General features: G+C 40.5%; 1 protein-coding gene across 2 annotated transcripts in view; it reads right to left on the bottom strand.

Moving 5' to 3' along the window:
• ldb2a (LIM domain binding 2a) overlaps nucleotides 1-16,810 on the bottom strand; it is a 123,435-nt gene extending 106,625 nt beyond the window's left edge. For both annotated transcript variants that reach the window (XM_037675154.1, XM_037675155.1), the window contains exon 1: nucleotides 16,524-16,810. In XM_037675154.1, the coding sequence (XP_037531082.1) occupies nucleotides 16,524-16,655 (132 nt within the window). In that variant the 5' untranslated portion in view covers nucleotides 16,656-16,810. The remainder of the gene's footprint in view (nucleotides 1-16,523) is intronic.
• Between the last annotated feature and the right edge of the window lie 929 nt (nucleotides 16,811-17,739).

Below are 17,739 nucleotides of genomic sequence, written 5' to 3'. Positions count from 1 at the left end.
CTCAGCTTCTTTTTGCAGAGAAAAACAACTTTTTACACAAAGGTACAAGTTTCAACTGTGAATTTTGGAGCTTTGACAAGATGGAGGTTTTTTTCCTGAGGTCGGCCTGTTAGCTTAGCTCGTAGTTTAGCTGGTTTTAACAATTCAAAAAAACGCAATTTTAGACGGTTAAAACAGATTTTAAAGATAAAAGAGAATGGGAGGGGTCAGTGAAGAGCACCGGAGCCTTTTGTCGTCCAGTGTCTTCAACAGAAAGAGAGAGACACGAAGAAATGATAAAGCCAATAAATGAAAATGAGATAAATAATTTTCATTTATCATGAGATTAATTGATTTATTGTTTATCGTGACAGGCCAATGTTCAATTATTGAACCATCAGATTTATAATGGAAGCTCTTGTGGGTTTTAAACTTCTGTGTTAAAGTGGATTAGTGTAGATCAGCTGTTTTCAGTTTATATCAATAAAAAGTGACACTTCGGTTCACATCAGTAACAAAAATAAAAACTAAAGACAGTTCTTTATATTTCACATTAATGAAAATGATGTTTTATGTCAAAGTTTTAGACTAAGATCTTTTTTTTTTTAGGAGTGGAGGTATTAGTTTGATCTTGCACGAGTTTTAAATGTATCCGACATATTCACAGAGTTATTGAAATTATGTGTACGCTCAGGTTGGTTTGCTGTGGTAGCCATTTTGAACTGTGTTCAAGCTTCAATTAAAAGTTAAACATTTTATTTAAAATCTTTTCATCCATCCATTCTTCTGCTGACCTCATCAGACCAACCTGGACTCACGTCTGTCTGCAGAACAGGAGAAGCATCAACACCGGATCACATCAAACTCACTCAGTTGAATTTCCTTTGCAGCCCTCACGTTAGCACCTGATCCTCACCTGTTGGAACAATTAGAGGCCACGCAACGTTTAAACGTCTTCAGCGTCAGAATAAAAGTCCTGCTGTTTTTGTTTAACCGTTTGTGGATTGATGCGTTTAAAGATGAACTGTGAAAACGCACAATACCAGCAGTGCTTTCAAAGCATTAAACACAATAAGAGGAGACAGATGGAACAATAAACAAGATTACATTTTAATTCATGCCGTCAGCAAGACGGAAGAAAAACATTTGTTCCCTTTGACATTAAATTTTAAACTTTACATGACTAAAGCAGCTGTGTTAATAAATGTAGTAACTCGTTGGTTTCAGGATGATATGTTGCCTTTTAACTGTAAATTCATCTCATTGGATCTGAAGAACTAAAATCTGTTTCAGGCTAGTCTCATGTCATGAATCAAACCAAATCAAAGATCCACTGAATTAAAAAATATATATATTTAATCACAGACAGTTTAAATGGTATTAATTATCACACATAATTCAATTAATTCTATTTATTTCTAAAGCACCAAGTCGCAACAGAAGTCGTCTCAGGCACTGAACAGAAACATTCATATATGAAATAATAATTTAAGATTATTTATTTGAGGAGCAGCTTTGAGTTTAACTCTCATCTTGAGCAAGCATGAAGGCGACAGTGGAAAGAAAAAACTCCCTCATGAGGAAGAAACCTTTAGCAGAACCAGGATCAGGACAAGAGGACCATCTGCTTTGACCGACTGGGTTTGAGAAGAACAGATACACAATGGCAGGTCAAGAATCACATGTTAAGATAGAAATAGTATCAAATGAAAACTATTCAATTTTAACAATTCATTTAAGGAAATGAGGTCAGTTTGTCCTCTAGTAGTCTAAGTCTATAGCAGCATAACAAGCCAACCCTAACTATAGGATTTATCAAAAAGGAAAGTCTTAAAACTGGACAATGTGTCAGTCTCACGGACAGAGATTGGAAGTTGGTTCCACAAGAGAGGAGCCTGAGAACTGGAAGATCTTCCTCCCATTCTGCTTTTGGAAACTCTAGGAACCACAAGTAAACCTGCAGTCTGAGAATGAAGTGCTCTGTTAGAAAAATATGGAACAATAAGATCTGTAATATAACATGGAGCTAGGTTGTTGAGGGCTTTGTAGGTTAGAAGTAAGATTTTGAATTCAGTTCTGGATTTCACAGGGAGCCAACGGAGAGAAGCTAAAACTGGAGCGATGTGATCTCTCCCAGTAACTCCAGTTAAGACTCTGGCAGCAGCATTTTGGATCAACTGAAGACGTTTTAAAGAATTATTAAGAATAAAGTATTAAGAAGTACCAGTTTGACGTGACTGTCAACGAGGAAGAGGGTCGGCGTCGGAGGAGGGGGCGTGCCAAAGACACCATCTTACCACCAACATAACTGGTTTGTTCCACTTTGAAGTAAACTGTTGAGGGAAGAATCAGTTTTGTGTTGTGTGTTTCTGTCTCTGTCTACTTCCGTTACCTTCTGCATAATTTAGGACACGCAAACAAATAAAAATGACAACCTTAAAAAAGGTAAAAATAATCTTCTTAAATTCAAGTTGTCCAAATAGGCCAAAGTGTAAAAGTCTGTATTATTTGCATTACTGGAGTGTGAGGGGGTCTCACACTCCAGTAATGCAAATATTGAGCCATGTGCACATTTCTTTAACCAAAGACCTTCTTAAGGATTTGGACGCTACAGAGGAGCGTGCAGGCAGAGCGAGGCTCCCTGTGAATATGAATAAAAAAAGAAGTAAAACAGTCTGTAGTCCATCATTATTCAGAATAACTGAGTTCAGCTCATCTAGCAGGAAACTACATCAGACTCAAATAGCTGATCTGCAAAATGATGAAACAGCCAGAAAGCAGCACAAAGCAGAGCCGAGCTGCTGGTGAAAATCACCCCAAGTACCTGCTCCTGTCTGTGTTGCTGCATCTACTGCTGAAAACACACAACAACAAGTACGCTGCGTGCAACAATAAAAATCAATGCACAACGACTCCCGTAAATCTCTTCTGAACAGTTAATTGTTCGGCTCCGTGTCTGTATCGTTACCAGACGATGAGGGCACCAAAGATTTAGACAATAAAGAATTATCATAAAATCTTTTTTCTTCCCTTTAACATTTGTCATTTTTCATCACCAATGCTATAATTATAAAGTAATCATGTATGTAATTATTTCAGATAATCAAGATCATGTCTGCACAACTGTCACGGTCGTCTTTATTCGCAGATATGAGACGAGCTCGTAGAGAAACGTCCAATTTTCTGTTTTCCACAGTTTTTCCTGTCTGTTCTGCAGCAGACGCCACATAATGCTGCCCATTACACAAATATCTGTCGTATAAAAAACACATTTCATAAATTATTTTCTACCTATGTTCCCATGTTTCATTTTCAAAGTTGTTATTCTGTACAAAAATTACATATTTATTTTGTAAAAGTTATAATTCTTTAGAGTAACATACTTTAAACTGTTAAAGATCTTTAAACCAATCATTGTAGACTCTGCGTTTCTGGTTGTGCATGTGTAAAGGTTCAATTTCAAGGTATTTTTTTATTTTATATCACAAGAGATGCAATAACAAGCAAAAAAAACTCATAATTGTAAGATACCGTGCGTGTACACAGGTACATGCTGTGCACCTGTTGGATATTAAATATTCCCTTAAACCACTACAAACTGTAACATTTCATTATTTATCTAAAAGCTATAAAGGTTGTTTTTTTTAAGTCACTGTGTGCTTCAATACATTTATTAGCCATTAGCATATTTTAAACTGAAGTCAGTTTTATTTGTATTGCACCAGGTCACAGTGAAAATCATTCCGTGTTGGTATAAAAAAAATTAAAAAGTCCAATTTAAATCCAATTACAGACAGTGCAATAATTGGTGAAGTCAAATTTAGGGGACTAGCAATTATAAATATAAATATATATATATATATATATATTCTAAAAAGCCTGTCTAATACATCTAACTGATTTGTTGAAGAGAATTTCTTTGAGTTTTGTGTGTCAGAATAGATAAATATTTCTAGGTGGCATCGTGAGGTTTCTGCATGTCACTCACAGATGGTCAGCAGAACATCTGAGCCTGCGACCTCTGTGTTTCAGAACAAACCCCGTGGAACAGAGAACAACAGGACATAGACGGACCGCAGGCACGTCTGTCCTCGCCGTTATCTGAGCGACAGAGCAGCCTGGAAGGAACCGAGGGAAAGAGCCAGGAAAAAGGTGGGTCCATTGTCCCGGCATCCTGCTGGATGTGATTTGACCAAAGGTCCTTTTTTCCTCTCGTTTCAAATGGTTTTCTGGGAACATCCTCTCAGAGCATCCTACATGCTGCAGGACCTCCTCGGACTCTACTTGTAAAACTACATTTTAAGATAAATGCACCTAAATGTCTCTCTATGAGCAAACATCTGAATGTTAGCCACAGTAGAGCCGAGTGCTGAATCAGTTTTCATGTTAATACAATTCAAAATCCTACAAAGCCCTCAACAACCCAGCTCCATCTTATACTACAGATCTTATTGTTCCATATTTTTCTAACAGAGCACTTCGCTCTCAGACTGCAGGTTTCCTTGTGGTTCCTAGAGTTTCCAAAGACAGAATGGGAGGAAGATCTTTCCGTTCTCAGGCTCCTCTCCTGTGGAACCAACTTCCAGTTTGTGTCTGTGAGGCTGACACATGTCCAGTTTGAAGACTGGGTTTTTAAATTGCACCTGTAAATTGAATTTGAGGTTTTTCTGTCTCTGTTTGGGGATTTCACACCAAAGAGCAGCTTTCTAAGAATAAAACAATAAACAGCCATGAAGTACTCAGCTCTGACACCAGCTTTTTGTAGATGAGATTACTTTGTCCCTTCAAAACGATCGGCCTGTCTGCTCACCTTTTACTGCTATTATTCTTTAATTTAGCAACGAGGAGGCTGGCGGGGATGTAGCCAAAGGAAGCAGGAGTTAATGCGATTCAGTCCTTTGTGTCGAAATGATACAACTATGAAACATCTTTGTTTTAATTTAAGAGCTCGAAGCAACAACTCACAAGCAAACAAAAGCAGACATGAATCATTAAAATAGCTCATATTACAGATTTGGTTTGTCACAAACTATTATTATTATCATTATTATTATTATTATTACCATTATTATTCAATGACTGAAGGAGACAATGTTCTTTATGTCATTCACACAACATGGGCTACATGTGGTGTGAACAAAATTGTGCACAAAGGGTCCAAGTTACATCCTGCAAAAGTATAAAATGTAAAAGAAAAACAGTAATAAGAGCCAAGATACGAACTAAGAAAAATGTTAACTAAAAATACACTAAGCACTAGTACAACAACAATATACCAAACAGCAGCACGAACATGAGTCTGTGTGAGCAGATGAGTACGAATGAACACAGCAGCATGGAACAGATCAGCAGCAGCATGGAACAGATCAGCAGCAGCATGAAACAGATCAGCAGCAACATGATGTGATATTTTTCACAGTGATTATTCTGGTTAGAGATTCATGAGTCTAACAGCCTCAGGGTAGAAGCTGTTCCTCAGTCTAGTGGTTCTACACTTAATGCTCCTTAAATGGTAAATGGACTGTACTTATACAGCTCCTTTCTATCTTATTTCAAGATACTCAAAGTACTTTACAACAATCTGTGCCTCATTTACCCATTCATACAGCTCTATACTAGACCTCTACAAAGCTAATTGAACAAATCATTCTAAAGAGACTAATCAGAGCTTTAGATCACAATCATAAACTGATGGGACACACATCAGAGGCGATGAGGGGTTCAGTGTCTTGCCAAGGGACACTTTGGCATGTGACTGCTGGTGGATTCGAACCCCCAACTCTCGCATTGGAGGACGACTGCTCCAACCACTCAGTCACAGCCGCCCCAACCTCCTTCCTGAGGGGAGCGGGGCAAAAAGTGTGTGCTGGGTGAGTGGGGTCCTTCATGATGCAGGTGGCCCTCTTCCTGCATCTGGAGGTGTAGATGTCTGTGTGTACCGTCATATTTTTGTTTAAAATCATCAAGTCATGAGAGGGAACTGAGTTACAGCCATTTTAATCGACACTTGTAAATAACACCGTATTTTTCGGACTATAAGGCGCATTACGCGAAACAAAAGAGACAAGTCAAACTTTATTCAACTCATTCACAATAACTCTCAACATTGTTCAGGGTTACCACATAAAATCAATTTGAGGTCAGTAAGCGCAACCAGAATTAATACCCAAGGCCCAATGTCGATGCTGGAGGAAATTAAAGGATTTGAAATGCGTCTTATGGTCTGAAAAATATGGTATGTCCAGTTTCACACACTGTTAAATCTAGCTGTTGTTACTTTTTTTGCAATCTTATAAAAAAACATCTGTATGCCTTTTTATAACTGTCCATTGTTGTTGTTGTTGTCCATTGTTGTCATCATTCTTTGTTGAAATCAGGTCTCTCTTGTAAACGAGTCCTCGAGGCTCAATGGGATTGACGTGTCTAAATAAATGAATGAATGTCGTCAGACCTCCGATTATCTCAAAACGTGCAGTCTGGGATGACTCTCAGCTACTACCACACCAAAGTTTAGCCACATGACTGTAAACTTGACTGAGGTACTGTAAGGCCATTTTGTGTTAGCTACGGTAGATTAGTTGTGGCAGCCATTTTGAATTGGCTCCAAAAGGTATCCATCTAATGGATTCCTTTCTTAGAGTTTCATTCATGAGATATTTTGCTAACAGACGGACTCAGCTGACTCCAATATGTATGAGTAAAGTTTCAACAACAGATATCACACTCAGCTCTTAAAATGTGTGCAGAGGATCAGTCTCAGCTACTACCACCCTAATTGTTTGCTTTATTTCTGCAAGTTTTTTTTCAAGGTTTGTGTTTTTTGTGTTTGTTTGAATGCTAATCAGTTGTACATGTGCAGTGGTTTATGAGATATTTTACTAACACAACAGACAAATAGACATACAGACACAAGCAAAAACCATTAGTGGCTTCAACTTTGGGCGTTAACAATAAAATCCTATAAATGAGCATTTCACGTAAAGTCATAAACTCCGTTTCAACGGTTAAACTAAAATAATGATTAAAGAGTAAATAAAATAAAAGTTTAACTGATACAAGTGAGACTAGTTTCTTAACTCCGAGGCATTTTTTACTACATTTTAACGAGCTGATGTTCCCGTCGCTGATGGTTTGAATATTAAATGTCGTTTTGGAGACGAGTGTTTTTCTGGACTGGAACTGAACAGAGAATGAAGTAAACCTAAATGTTTTTAATTCAAGATACTCAAAGAGGGAAGGAGTGACACTGTGGAGAATAACAGGCAGTTCTCTCATTTTTATTTTATTTATTTGGTGAGTCTAAAGCGGCGCAGAGTGACGGGTGCTGGCGAGCTGAGATGAATTTTATCTGCAATAAAAACATGTAGATATCAATCTACGGTGGCCTTGGCCACCCCGATCATTGGAGGAAACTATACTTTAAGCAATACAAAAACTAGAAAGTGTAGTTTCCTCAAATGAGCAGAGTGGTCAGTTTACATTTACATGAGGTGGCAGCCATCTTGGATTTTGATGTGGCAACCCAATTTTTGATAGTGACCTTTTTTACGACCAAAACAGACGTCGGCACCTCACTCATCTGTCATCACGTGTCATCAGGCTGGGAACCCCATGAATAATGTGTGTTTTGTTCAATACTTGGGACTATTGGTTAAAATACGAACAAACAAAACTAAATGCAAGAAACCTCCACTACGCAGCAATGGACAAAGAACGATCATTTAGGAATAAAAAATAATTTGTTATTGAAATGGTAAATGTTTCTTTGCTCGTCTTCTTTTAATCAGAAAAGAACTAAACTGCTGGTGAAAAAATTAATTTATGATTTACGTCAGAAAATCTACTGCGGACTCGTTTTTACTGTAAAGTAAGGATCACAAGCAGAAACTCCAAATCAATACGGTTACATCTTATTTGTATAAATTCATTTTAAAAGTTCAGATTTTAAGAGAGTTCCTTACGGTTTCTGTGCACGTTCAAATTTACGAGCCGCACAACCTTCAGTAAGTTGTGTAACGTTCATTTGTTTAACAGTTTTAACAGATTTAACAGTTTAATCCTGTGGATTAGATCGAGTGTTTTCAACTTTTCCTTGACTGAGCAGAGAAATCAGGTCTCTGCAGTTTTTATTTATTATATTTATTATAAGATAAAAGTGGACGATATCGTTTTTGATCGTGTTTTTGTGTGAATTTGTCTCTTTTAGCAAAACATCTCATGAAGCACTGGACAGATTTGATCAAACCTCCAGAAAGTGGTCTTCAGATGAACGTATGAAACAGATTCATGTCCGAGCACAAGATGGCCGCCACAGCTAATCAACCGTTATGGAAAATTTGTTACGATTCAGTTAATTTTACAGAAATTGACCAAATCTTTGGTGTTGGAGACGAGTCCTTCACAAAACTTACTTGAAATGTCACTCGCTGTACGTGACTGTTGCAGCAACAACTTACAGTCAACCTGTCTGTTAGTAAAATATCTCCTCAGCCACTGGATGAATTTTAATGACACTCACAAAGTACATTCCCAACTAATTAATGTCCAGTCAGTCCAAAAGAAACAATCTGTTCAACAACAGTGAATTACTCTATGAATAATTATTAGGTCAGTGTTTATGGTACGTTGTTTTTATGTAAAGTTATTTAATTTAATGTGTCCCTTAAATGACATCATATCAAGCTATTAATAAAACATTTACTGATTTTTTTTCTCCAAAGAATACTAGATGAAGGGTAGGATTAAAGTAATTTATACTTCTTGTTACTTGGCAAGGTCTTTGTTTTTTAGCTTTAGTATATGTTTCTACTGTTGTATGGATTTATGTGTATACCTTTTTTTATTTTATTTTTTTTGTAAGGTTATTTTAGCCATTCATCCATTTTCTTATACCAGGTTCTTCCTTTACGGGTCACTGGTGCCCATGTCCAGCCATCACTGTGTGGGAGGCGGAGGACACCCTGGACAGGTCTCCAGTCCATCACAGGGACACCTAGGGACAATTTAGAGTTACCAGTCAGTCTAACGTGCATGTTTTTGGTCTGTGGAAGGAAACCAGAGTACCCGGAGAAAACCCACGCAACACGGACAGAACATGTAAACATCACCCATAAAGGTCCAGGGCCGGGATTTGAACTGGCAACCTTCTCACTAGGAGGCAACAGCTCTTCCAACTGAGCCGCCATGTGCTGCCCCGTTTTAACAAACTGATAAAATACCAGCGCCGTGATTCTTTTCTTGTAACTTTTTCAGGACTCGTACGGGTCTCGGACAGAAAGAAGAAACTCCCCGACTCAGTCCTGCAAAGATTTCAACTGGATGTCACTAAAGGTTGCGTCGCAATAATCAGTAAGTTTAAAAACTCAAAACGATTTCTACCTGGTGAAGAGTGCCGTCATGTCCTAAAAGCCGTTTCCTCAGCTCTCTGGAGCTCCTCTACGTTTCACCGAATTTAAACCGTGTGTCCAGGTGATGTAGACACGTCAGATCAGATGTGGAGCCGATAAGTTCTGAGACTACACTGTTGTTGGACTGAATGCTTAATATGAGTGTTCCCTTTAAACACTATAATAAAACAGACATGCGTAACGGGGGGTCCAATGATAGAACGATAAACACAAACAAGTGAGTTGGACAAATGTCATAGTTATACATTTTTAAACAACAGGATCTCTCTCATACACACACACACATATATATATATATATATATATATATATATATATATATATATATATATATATACATACACATACATATACATATATATATATATATATACATACACATACATATACATATACACATATATGCATATACATACACACACATACACACACAACTTGTCCTTAATCCTCGCAGCTCAGGACCAACTTGACCCTCTCACCATCAGCCTATTCATGTCAATCCGGCCTGCCGTGCTGATGGGAACAGATCCACTTTGCTCGTGACAGTAACAAGGGATTCTGCCATAATGAACACTCCAGTTCCTTCAGTTCCACGGTGAAGCCAATGAGTCAGGTCTGCGGGCCCATTTAAATAATGAGAATGAGACTAACTATGTGCAATAGACACAAGAATCCAATAAAAGGCCTGCCAATCATTGTTACTGATCGCTCGTCTATCAGCTGAGGAAGTGTGACCATTAGAGCCCCGGTCAGCTGCAGCAGCCCTGAAGGTACGAGCACAAAACCTCCATTAAAATGCTTTTGTTTTCCTCCCGTCTCACCCTCTGTGTTGTAGTTTTACTTACAGTGTTATTCTGCGTCTCCGCGCTCTTCCTCTGAATATTAATGTCCTCTATGCTAATGGCCTCGCACCGGCTGAGGTCGACCAAGCTCCTCCTCTGAATGTTAATCCGTTGCCTCATTTGCATACGCTTAAGTGTCAAATTCCCCAACAAATCACCGCAGCCGCCTCCGAACGCCGGGGTCTGCACCCTCGGAGCGACAGCACCGAAACAATGTGGTCACACCGTATGCATGGCATCAAACCCACATCAAAGCCTGCTTAGATTGCCGGGTCAGAGCAGGTCCACGTTCGCTAAAATGAAGGTAATGGGATAGCAGTGGGTCTGACGCAGAAATACAGCCAGGCAGGTAATAAGTATGAATGGAGCAGATAATAAGGTTGGGATAGAAACAGAGCCGGAGTAATCACAGGAGCATGTGCTGCTTTAGCTGCAGCACAGTTAGCAGGTCAAAGGTCAGCGCGGAGCCCGGACAAACACGTGATTATCCGCACGAGACCTGCGGGGCAGGTGAAAAGGTTCCCACTGAGAGGAGACGCCAAAACCCATCTGCATATTCCTGAGCGACTGAGCGGAGTCATGGAAAGAAGAAATGATGTCACATCCATGTTGGCGTTTCGTCAGAATTACCTGCAAAACTGCTGCGTTCAGTGTCAGAGGAGGAATTCGCTTTAATGCTTTTTATCGTTTTAGGTCTGGTTTTATGATAAATACATATATAGTGTTTGTACAAGTAAAACATTTAGAGTTTCAATGTGTTCATTTCAAAAGTATCAAAAAAGGTTTTCATTCTCAGAATCGCTTTCTACCTAAAAAGACGACACGTTTAACAACGTGCCGTTATAATTGTGCACGTGATGCTAAGAGCTGAACGACTTTGTTAAAATGTGTTGAAAAATACAATTTTAACTGAATTCTAAATAAATAACAAAAACTATCCTGCAAAATAGTAGCTTATAACTAAAACGATCAAAACAGTAGCTGAAAGCTAAAATTAGCAAACTGTAGCTACTATTTGGAATCAACCCTGCCTGTCTGTTAGCAAAATATCTCCTGAAACACTCGACAGATTTTAATGAACTTGGCAGAAAGCCATCACTGGGAAGACTTTTACAACTCGTTACCTTTTGGAGTCAATACCAATCAAGATGGCTGCTACAGCTAATTGACATTAGCCAACACAAAAGTGTTGATAACGGTCCATATTATAGATAATAAAGCTAAAAAAAAGCAATGTGGTAGTAGCTGAGAGTTCTTCACAACACACAATCTGAGTGTGACATTTGCATGAGGTCACACTTCCTCAGTCTTTTCTCAACATAAAGTGATTTTAGCCCAAAACTCTGGCAGGAAAGGTGGAGGGCGTTGAGCTTTAAGGAGGGCCAGGCCTTTAACCTGCCGCAGGCGTGCCCGTCTTGTTTCAGCCGAGCAGCAGCAGCCCCGAAAGTTTGAAGGCCCACCTACGAACAGGACAATTTGGATCGTTTCCATCAGCTTGAGTCAAGTCCTTGAGCACGTTTCCAAAAGACTGTGCCAAACCGAGCCCCCCCCCATTAAAAACCAACAGGAGAGCAAATGATTGGGAGTGAATTTGTCCCGGCAGTGACGGATGGTTGCAGGTTGAAGATCCTCCTGACTGAATCAACAAACTATGAAGAACAAATAGTCACTTTACGCCAAAAACCCAACACGAGAACTTGTTCTGGTACATTTGAGTCCGTTTATCGTTTTGTTCGTCTTCGTAATATTTTTAAAGAAAGTCTCGACTTGAACATGTAAGCACGACCGTTTCATGGAGCTGATTTAGTTTGATGATGTCACCTTTACAATTATACAACATCGCCTTAAGACAACATGATATTTCACTGAAATCCCTTCATAAAATGACACGTAGCGGCCACTAAAGTTCTTCACAGAAATCACATCCGATCGGTCGTTGTTGTTTTGCAGTGATTTGTGTCGTTCCTGCTGCATCAAGTTAAAGTTTAGCTTCTGTCTGAAAGTTTATGAAGCGTTCACTCCATGATCCATTTTTGTTCCGTACGTTTTTCAGCGCGATTCTCGTCCCACCGTTTTTAATCCATTTCAACAAATCATGAAGCAAAGCGTTCGGCTCTTTCAGGACAATCCTGCTGTGACTTCTGGTGTCGGTGCAGCTTTAGCTTTTTGAAATATTTAGCCTTTTCTGATATATATTTTTTCCTCATAGAAAATGAAATGAGCTCATTTTACATCCTTCAATCTTTAGATGCGTTTACAACCTTTTACTGCTCCTTTCACATTTTGTTCAGCTTCAGCTTCTTTCAGCTTCCTGCTGCAAATTTAAACATTTTTTTCAGCTACTTTCAGCTGTTTTGTGCTTCTTTCAGATTCTCTGCCAACTACAAATTTTTTGTGCTTCTTCTAACTTCTTTCTGCTAACGTTAGCTTGTTATGCTTCATTCAGCCATTTCTGCAATTTCAGCTCTTTCTGCTATTTCAGCTACTATTTAGCTGTTTATGCCAAGTTTTTCAGCTAATTCCACATTTTTTGCACACATTTCAACTTTTCACAGATCATGGATACAAGCAGCCGAAATGAAATGTCTCCGCATGGTGTCTGGGCTCTGAAGCTCGGTCATCCAGGAGGGACTCAGAGTAGAGCCGCTGCTTCTCCACGTGGAGAGGAGCCAGTTGAGGTGGCTCGAGCATCTGGTTAGGATGCCTCCTGGACGCCTCCCTGGTGACGTGTTCCAGACACGTCCCATCCGGAGGAGACCCAGAGGAAGACCCAGGACACGCTGGAGGGACTAGTTTCTCAGCTGGCCTGGGAACACCTTGGGATTCCTCCCGGGGAGCTGGACCAAGGCTGGGGGGGGGGGGGGGGGGGCTTCCTACTTCGGCTGCTACCCCTGTGACCTGACCCCGGATGAGCAGAAGAAAATGGATGGATGGATTTCAACTTTTTTCAGCCTAATTCAGCTAAAATGTGCTCTCTCCACTTCTTTCTGGTAATTTCAGCTTCTTTCTGCTTTTTTTAGCTACTTTTCAGTTGATGTGTTTTCAACTTTGTTCAGATAATTTCAACTTTTTTGCGCTCCTTTCTGCTTCTTTCAGTCTAATTGGGCAAACATGCTCTTTCTTCATTCTTCTGCTAATTTAAGCTTGTTCAACCTTTTCAGCTACCTTTTTAGCGTTTTTAGCTAATTTCAACGGTTTTCAGATACATTCAAGGTTTTCATGCTAATTTCTGCTACTTTCAGCCTAAATAACTTTTTTATGCTCCTTTCTGTTTATTTCTGCTAGTTGCGGCATTTTCTGCTGTTTCAGCTATTATTTATCTGTTTTATACTAATTTTAGCTTTTTCAGCTAATTGCACATTTTTTAACTAATTCCAGCTCTTCTGCTTCCATCTTGTAGTTTGTTTCTTTCTGCCTTTTCAGGTACTTAGCTATTTTTCTTCCTAATTTTAGCTTTTTAGCTAATGTCCTAATTTTTGTGCTCGTTCCTGCTTAATCTTAATTCAGCAAATATGTGTTCTTTCGGCTTTCTTCTGCTGATTGAGACTTGCTTTTCCTTTTCAGCTATATTTCAGCCTGTTTTTTAATTTTTTAATCCGTGTTAAAGCTGAATTTTTAGCAATAAATCAGATAAAGATTAATAATGAAAACTTGAATTTAATTCTCAGAAGTGTCATTATTTATGAAGCTTCGACTCAAAACATGGTGGTGAAAAAATGACAAATTTAAGCGTTTTCTTTCAAATGAATATGGATTTATATCACTGTTAGATGTGTAAAAAGCCTCGGCGTGACCCGCCTCTGATCCCGGTTCTGTTTCCAACTGTTCTAACGCGTCTTAGAGGATTCGGAGCGAGCAGCCGCAGCTCGGCGGTGACGGAGGCTGCAGAAGGATTCTTCGTGCACGCATCATCATTAAGGGACCTGCAGCTAACAACACTTTACAGGAAGTAAACATCCGGCTTCGTCCGAAAGCTGAACGTTTCCCCTCCTCCTTTTTCCATAATCTAAAAAAAAACATTGTTTATCATCAGGAATTATTTTTACATTTTTTTATTTACTGACATAATCATGTGATAATGCATCATTTTCTTTAAAAGCCTGAGCTGAAGCACATCTGGCTTCAAACTGCAACTATTGAGGCACTTATTTATCTGCTGTAAGACGAGACTTCTTTATTCTGCATTCGTTGTCTGTATTTAATTCAACGATAAGAATATGAGTGAGGAGACACGACGCACGCTGAAGAAACAGACGCTACGAGCAACAATCTGAACAAAAACACGTTATTTACTCTTTTTTTTTTGCCCTATAGGTGAAGATAATGCGTGTCTGTAACACAAACATCCTGTGAAGCGCGTGCACGTGCACATATACGCATTAGAGGACGTGTGCGAGTGTGTTCGTGATTGCATTCGGTGTGTGGATGTGTGTGCTCCAGGAGTTGAGGTCCACTGGGGCTCCGCATGAATAATGCATGAGAGCGAGGCTGCTGCATCTCAGCAGCGTTGGCTCGGCCTCTGCTCAAAGTTCCTCTTTAGAGAAGTCAGCATCGTTCTGCAGGCGGCTGCTGGGGCTCAGCTGGAGCCGGCCTGCAAAACGGTTCCAACATTATTGGAGAAAAACTCCAATATTCACTTGGAGCGTCTGCGTCTCAAGAAAATGGGATTTTAGTGTCAATATTTCAAACTGCACGATCATTTTTATATAAATTATGAAGGTGACCTGCTAACTGTCCAGGTTCGGACCCACTGAGCAACCGTCATGAGAAGAGTACAAATGTTAAGAAGGCAGGAAACAAGAACTACGTTTAACCATTTAAGACTCTTATTTTGATTTCTTGTGACTTTCCCCTCAAGAATCATAAAATTAAAAAACATTTTTAATTTGACTTGTGAACATCCGACGTGTCCAACTCGGCTGCAAGAGGAGGCCGATATTCAAAACTTGGTCCGAGTCACGGGACCATGTCAGACGATCCCGACACATTTTGATGGTTCCAGCATCATCAACAAGAGTTTGATCAGTCCTCTTCTTCCCATCAAAATCCAAGATTATGGAATAATCCAACCTTTTTCTGGCTGACAAGAAAAATCTGCACCAAATGAACTATCAGGGTGTTGTTTTAAAGTAAAATGAGAAGAAATAAAATATCTTGGGGGGCCAGATAAAACGTTAACACGGACCAGATTTGGCCCGAGAGCCGTGGTGTAGAACATCTCGCTCTTTCATGACTTTAAGAACCAATGCACTTATTGATTAGACACAGTTTGATAAGGATGATGTGGTTAAAATCACTCACGTTACCGTGAACATCTACAGAGCATCTTCAAGTTTTGGACGAGTCACAAAACTGTTGCTGAGGGACGTTTGGGAAGAAGAAGGACAAACTTTTCATTTGTTCTTGTTCCTCAAGCTTCTACAGAAGCTGGAAAAATTGCCTGGATGTGCCAAAAATAGCCCAAACAGTTGATGACACGTGATACGTTTTGTTTTTATTCCATGGCATGGACCGATGTGTCGAATGAAGGTTAATAATCATCCGAAGCACGATGAAAGAGCCAAATGTTAAAACCTGTAGCCTAATCCAGATTGTTGAAATTAGCCAGAACAAGCGTTCCTGTGCTCGTCGCTCTCGTTCCGAGCAGAACTTGACAGTCAGATGAACTTTTTAGCTGCAGGTTTGTGATGACGGAGCAGCTGCTGAAGACAGATGCTCGCCATGCAGAGGGATCAGTGAAGGTTCGGGCTGGATGACACTGAACGCCACACACGTTTACAGCAACGACTTCGAGCATCTGCACACCGACATGAAATTAATGCATCCCCCTGCAATCACAAACTCACAGTCAGGAGCACTTTCAGTGAGGACGTTTCATTTAGCGGAGGATGAATCATGAACCTCTGGAAACTGTTTCCTGTCAGAGGAGAAACTCTGACTTCTTGTTTTAGACAAAGACACCATGGGAATGAAAGATTATCAAGTTGCACTGAGAAGGTTCATGTGGTGAATAAAGGTGATGCCTTCACGTTCAGGTGGCTCACAGGTGACACCTGGTTAATTGGACACGTGAACGCATCTGAAACAGTGAAGTGACTTGAGGAGCTCCACTTTCCCGCAGGAATGTTTGGTACTTTGGCACCGAACCTCCTGCCTGACGGACCTGGTGTCCCCCTCCAGCTCCTGCACCCCCTCCCTCCCTCCCTCCTAACCCGGACTGGACCCTCCTAACTCGACTCAGAAACAGGCGCGTGCTAGGCGCCGGCTCCGTCCGGGCCGGTCGCGCGGGGCTCACCTCCGTGCGCGCCTGCAGCCGCTTGTTCATCTCGTAGATCCGGTACTCCGGCTGGACCATGTAGGGCGAGTGTCTCCTGTAGAAAGGTCCGAACGGAGAGGAGTAGAACGGGTCGTGGGTTGGGTTGGACATGGTGCTGCTGCTGGGGCTCGTGGAGAGGCGCGCGGCGCGAGATCAACATCCAGCGGGCACGGCGGCGCACATGGGAGCGAAGGACCCCCCCTCCCGGGCTGAAGCACCGCTGTCGAGGCTGAGCCGCACTCTGCCACTTGGCCTGCCTGCCTCGCTGCTATGAGGAGGAGGAGGAGGAGGAGGGAGGAGGAGGACAGGGATGGGGAGGAGGGGGAAGAGCGGGGGGGGGGGGGGGCTGGTTTCCTGTTCCCTCGACTAGCGTGCACTCTGTTGCAAAGTTCAGCTGCGTCTGAGTTTCTGCTCCACTGCAAAGTCACCAAGACAGAGTAATAATAATAATAATAATAATAATAATAATAATAATAATTTAGGAAATATTTATCATATAATGGTGTATATTTCCATAATGTCCTTAATAAAAAAAATAAAATAAAAAAAACTTTTGTTGGTTAAATCTGTGGACATCACGAGCTGAATAAACTAAAAACATGTATTGTATCCTGGGGTGATAAAAAACATTAAATATCTCTGTTGGGAATAATTATTGTAAAATTTGTATGAGTTACATTTTTATTATTTATTTTATTGTTCTCTATTAATCCCCAAAGGGGAAAGTAATGCCCTGCATTTTTCCCTATAGCGTCTATGGTGGTGGTGGTGTGTGTGTGTGTGTGTGTGTGTGTGTGTGTGTGTGTGGGGGGGGGGGAGCTCAGGGGTGGGGGTGGGTGGGTGGAGTTAAGGACCTTGCTCATGAGCCCTAAGTGGGGTGAGGGTGGAGGCAGGTTTGGGTGCTTCACCTTTTCCACCCACATTTTGATAGTGTTGGTCCAGGGATTTGAACCAGCGACCCTCCGATCGCCGGCCCGCCCTCTCTAACCTCTGCACCACCACTCCCCCATTTTTTTTAAATTTATTTTAATATCTTATTGAATTGTTCTTAATTAAAGTGAATTAATCTTGAACAATATGTCTTGAGTCTCTGAAATGTTGCTTAGAGGTGTTGAAACTTTCGCTTCTGTAAAATAAATAAAAATATAAGTGTGTGAGGAACCATCCTGATGATGTTAGTGTGTGAGGAACCATC

This window comes from Nematolebias whitei, chromosome 4 (assembly GCF_014905685.2).
Source record: "Nematolebias whitei isolate Nwh7 chromosome 4, NemWhi1, whole genome shotgun sequence".
Lineage (NCBI taxonomy): Eukaryota > Metazoa > Chordata > Actinopteri > Cyprinodontiformes > Rivulidae > Nematolebias > Nematolebias whitei.
The sequence above is the reverse complement of the archived record's forward strand: the minus strand, read 5'-3'. Positions and strand labels throughout refer to the sequence as shown.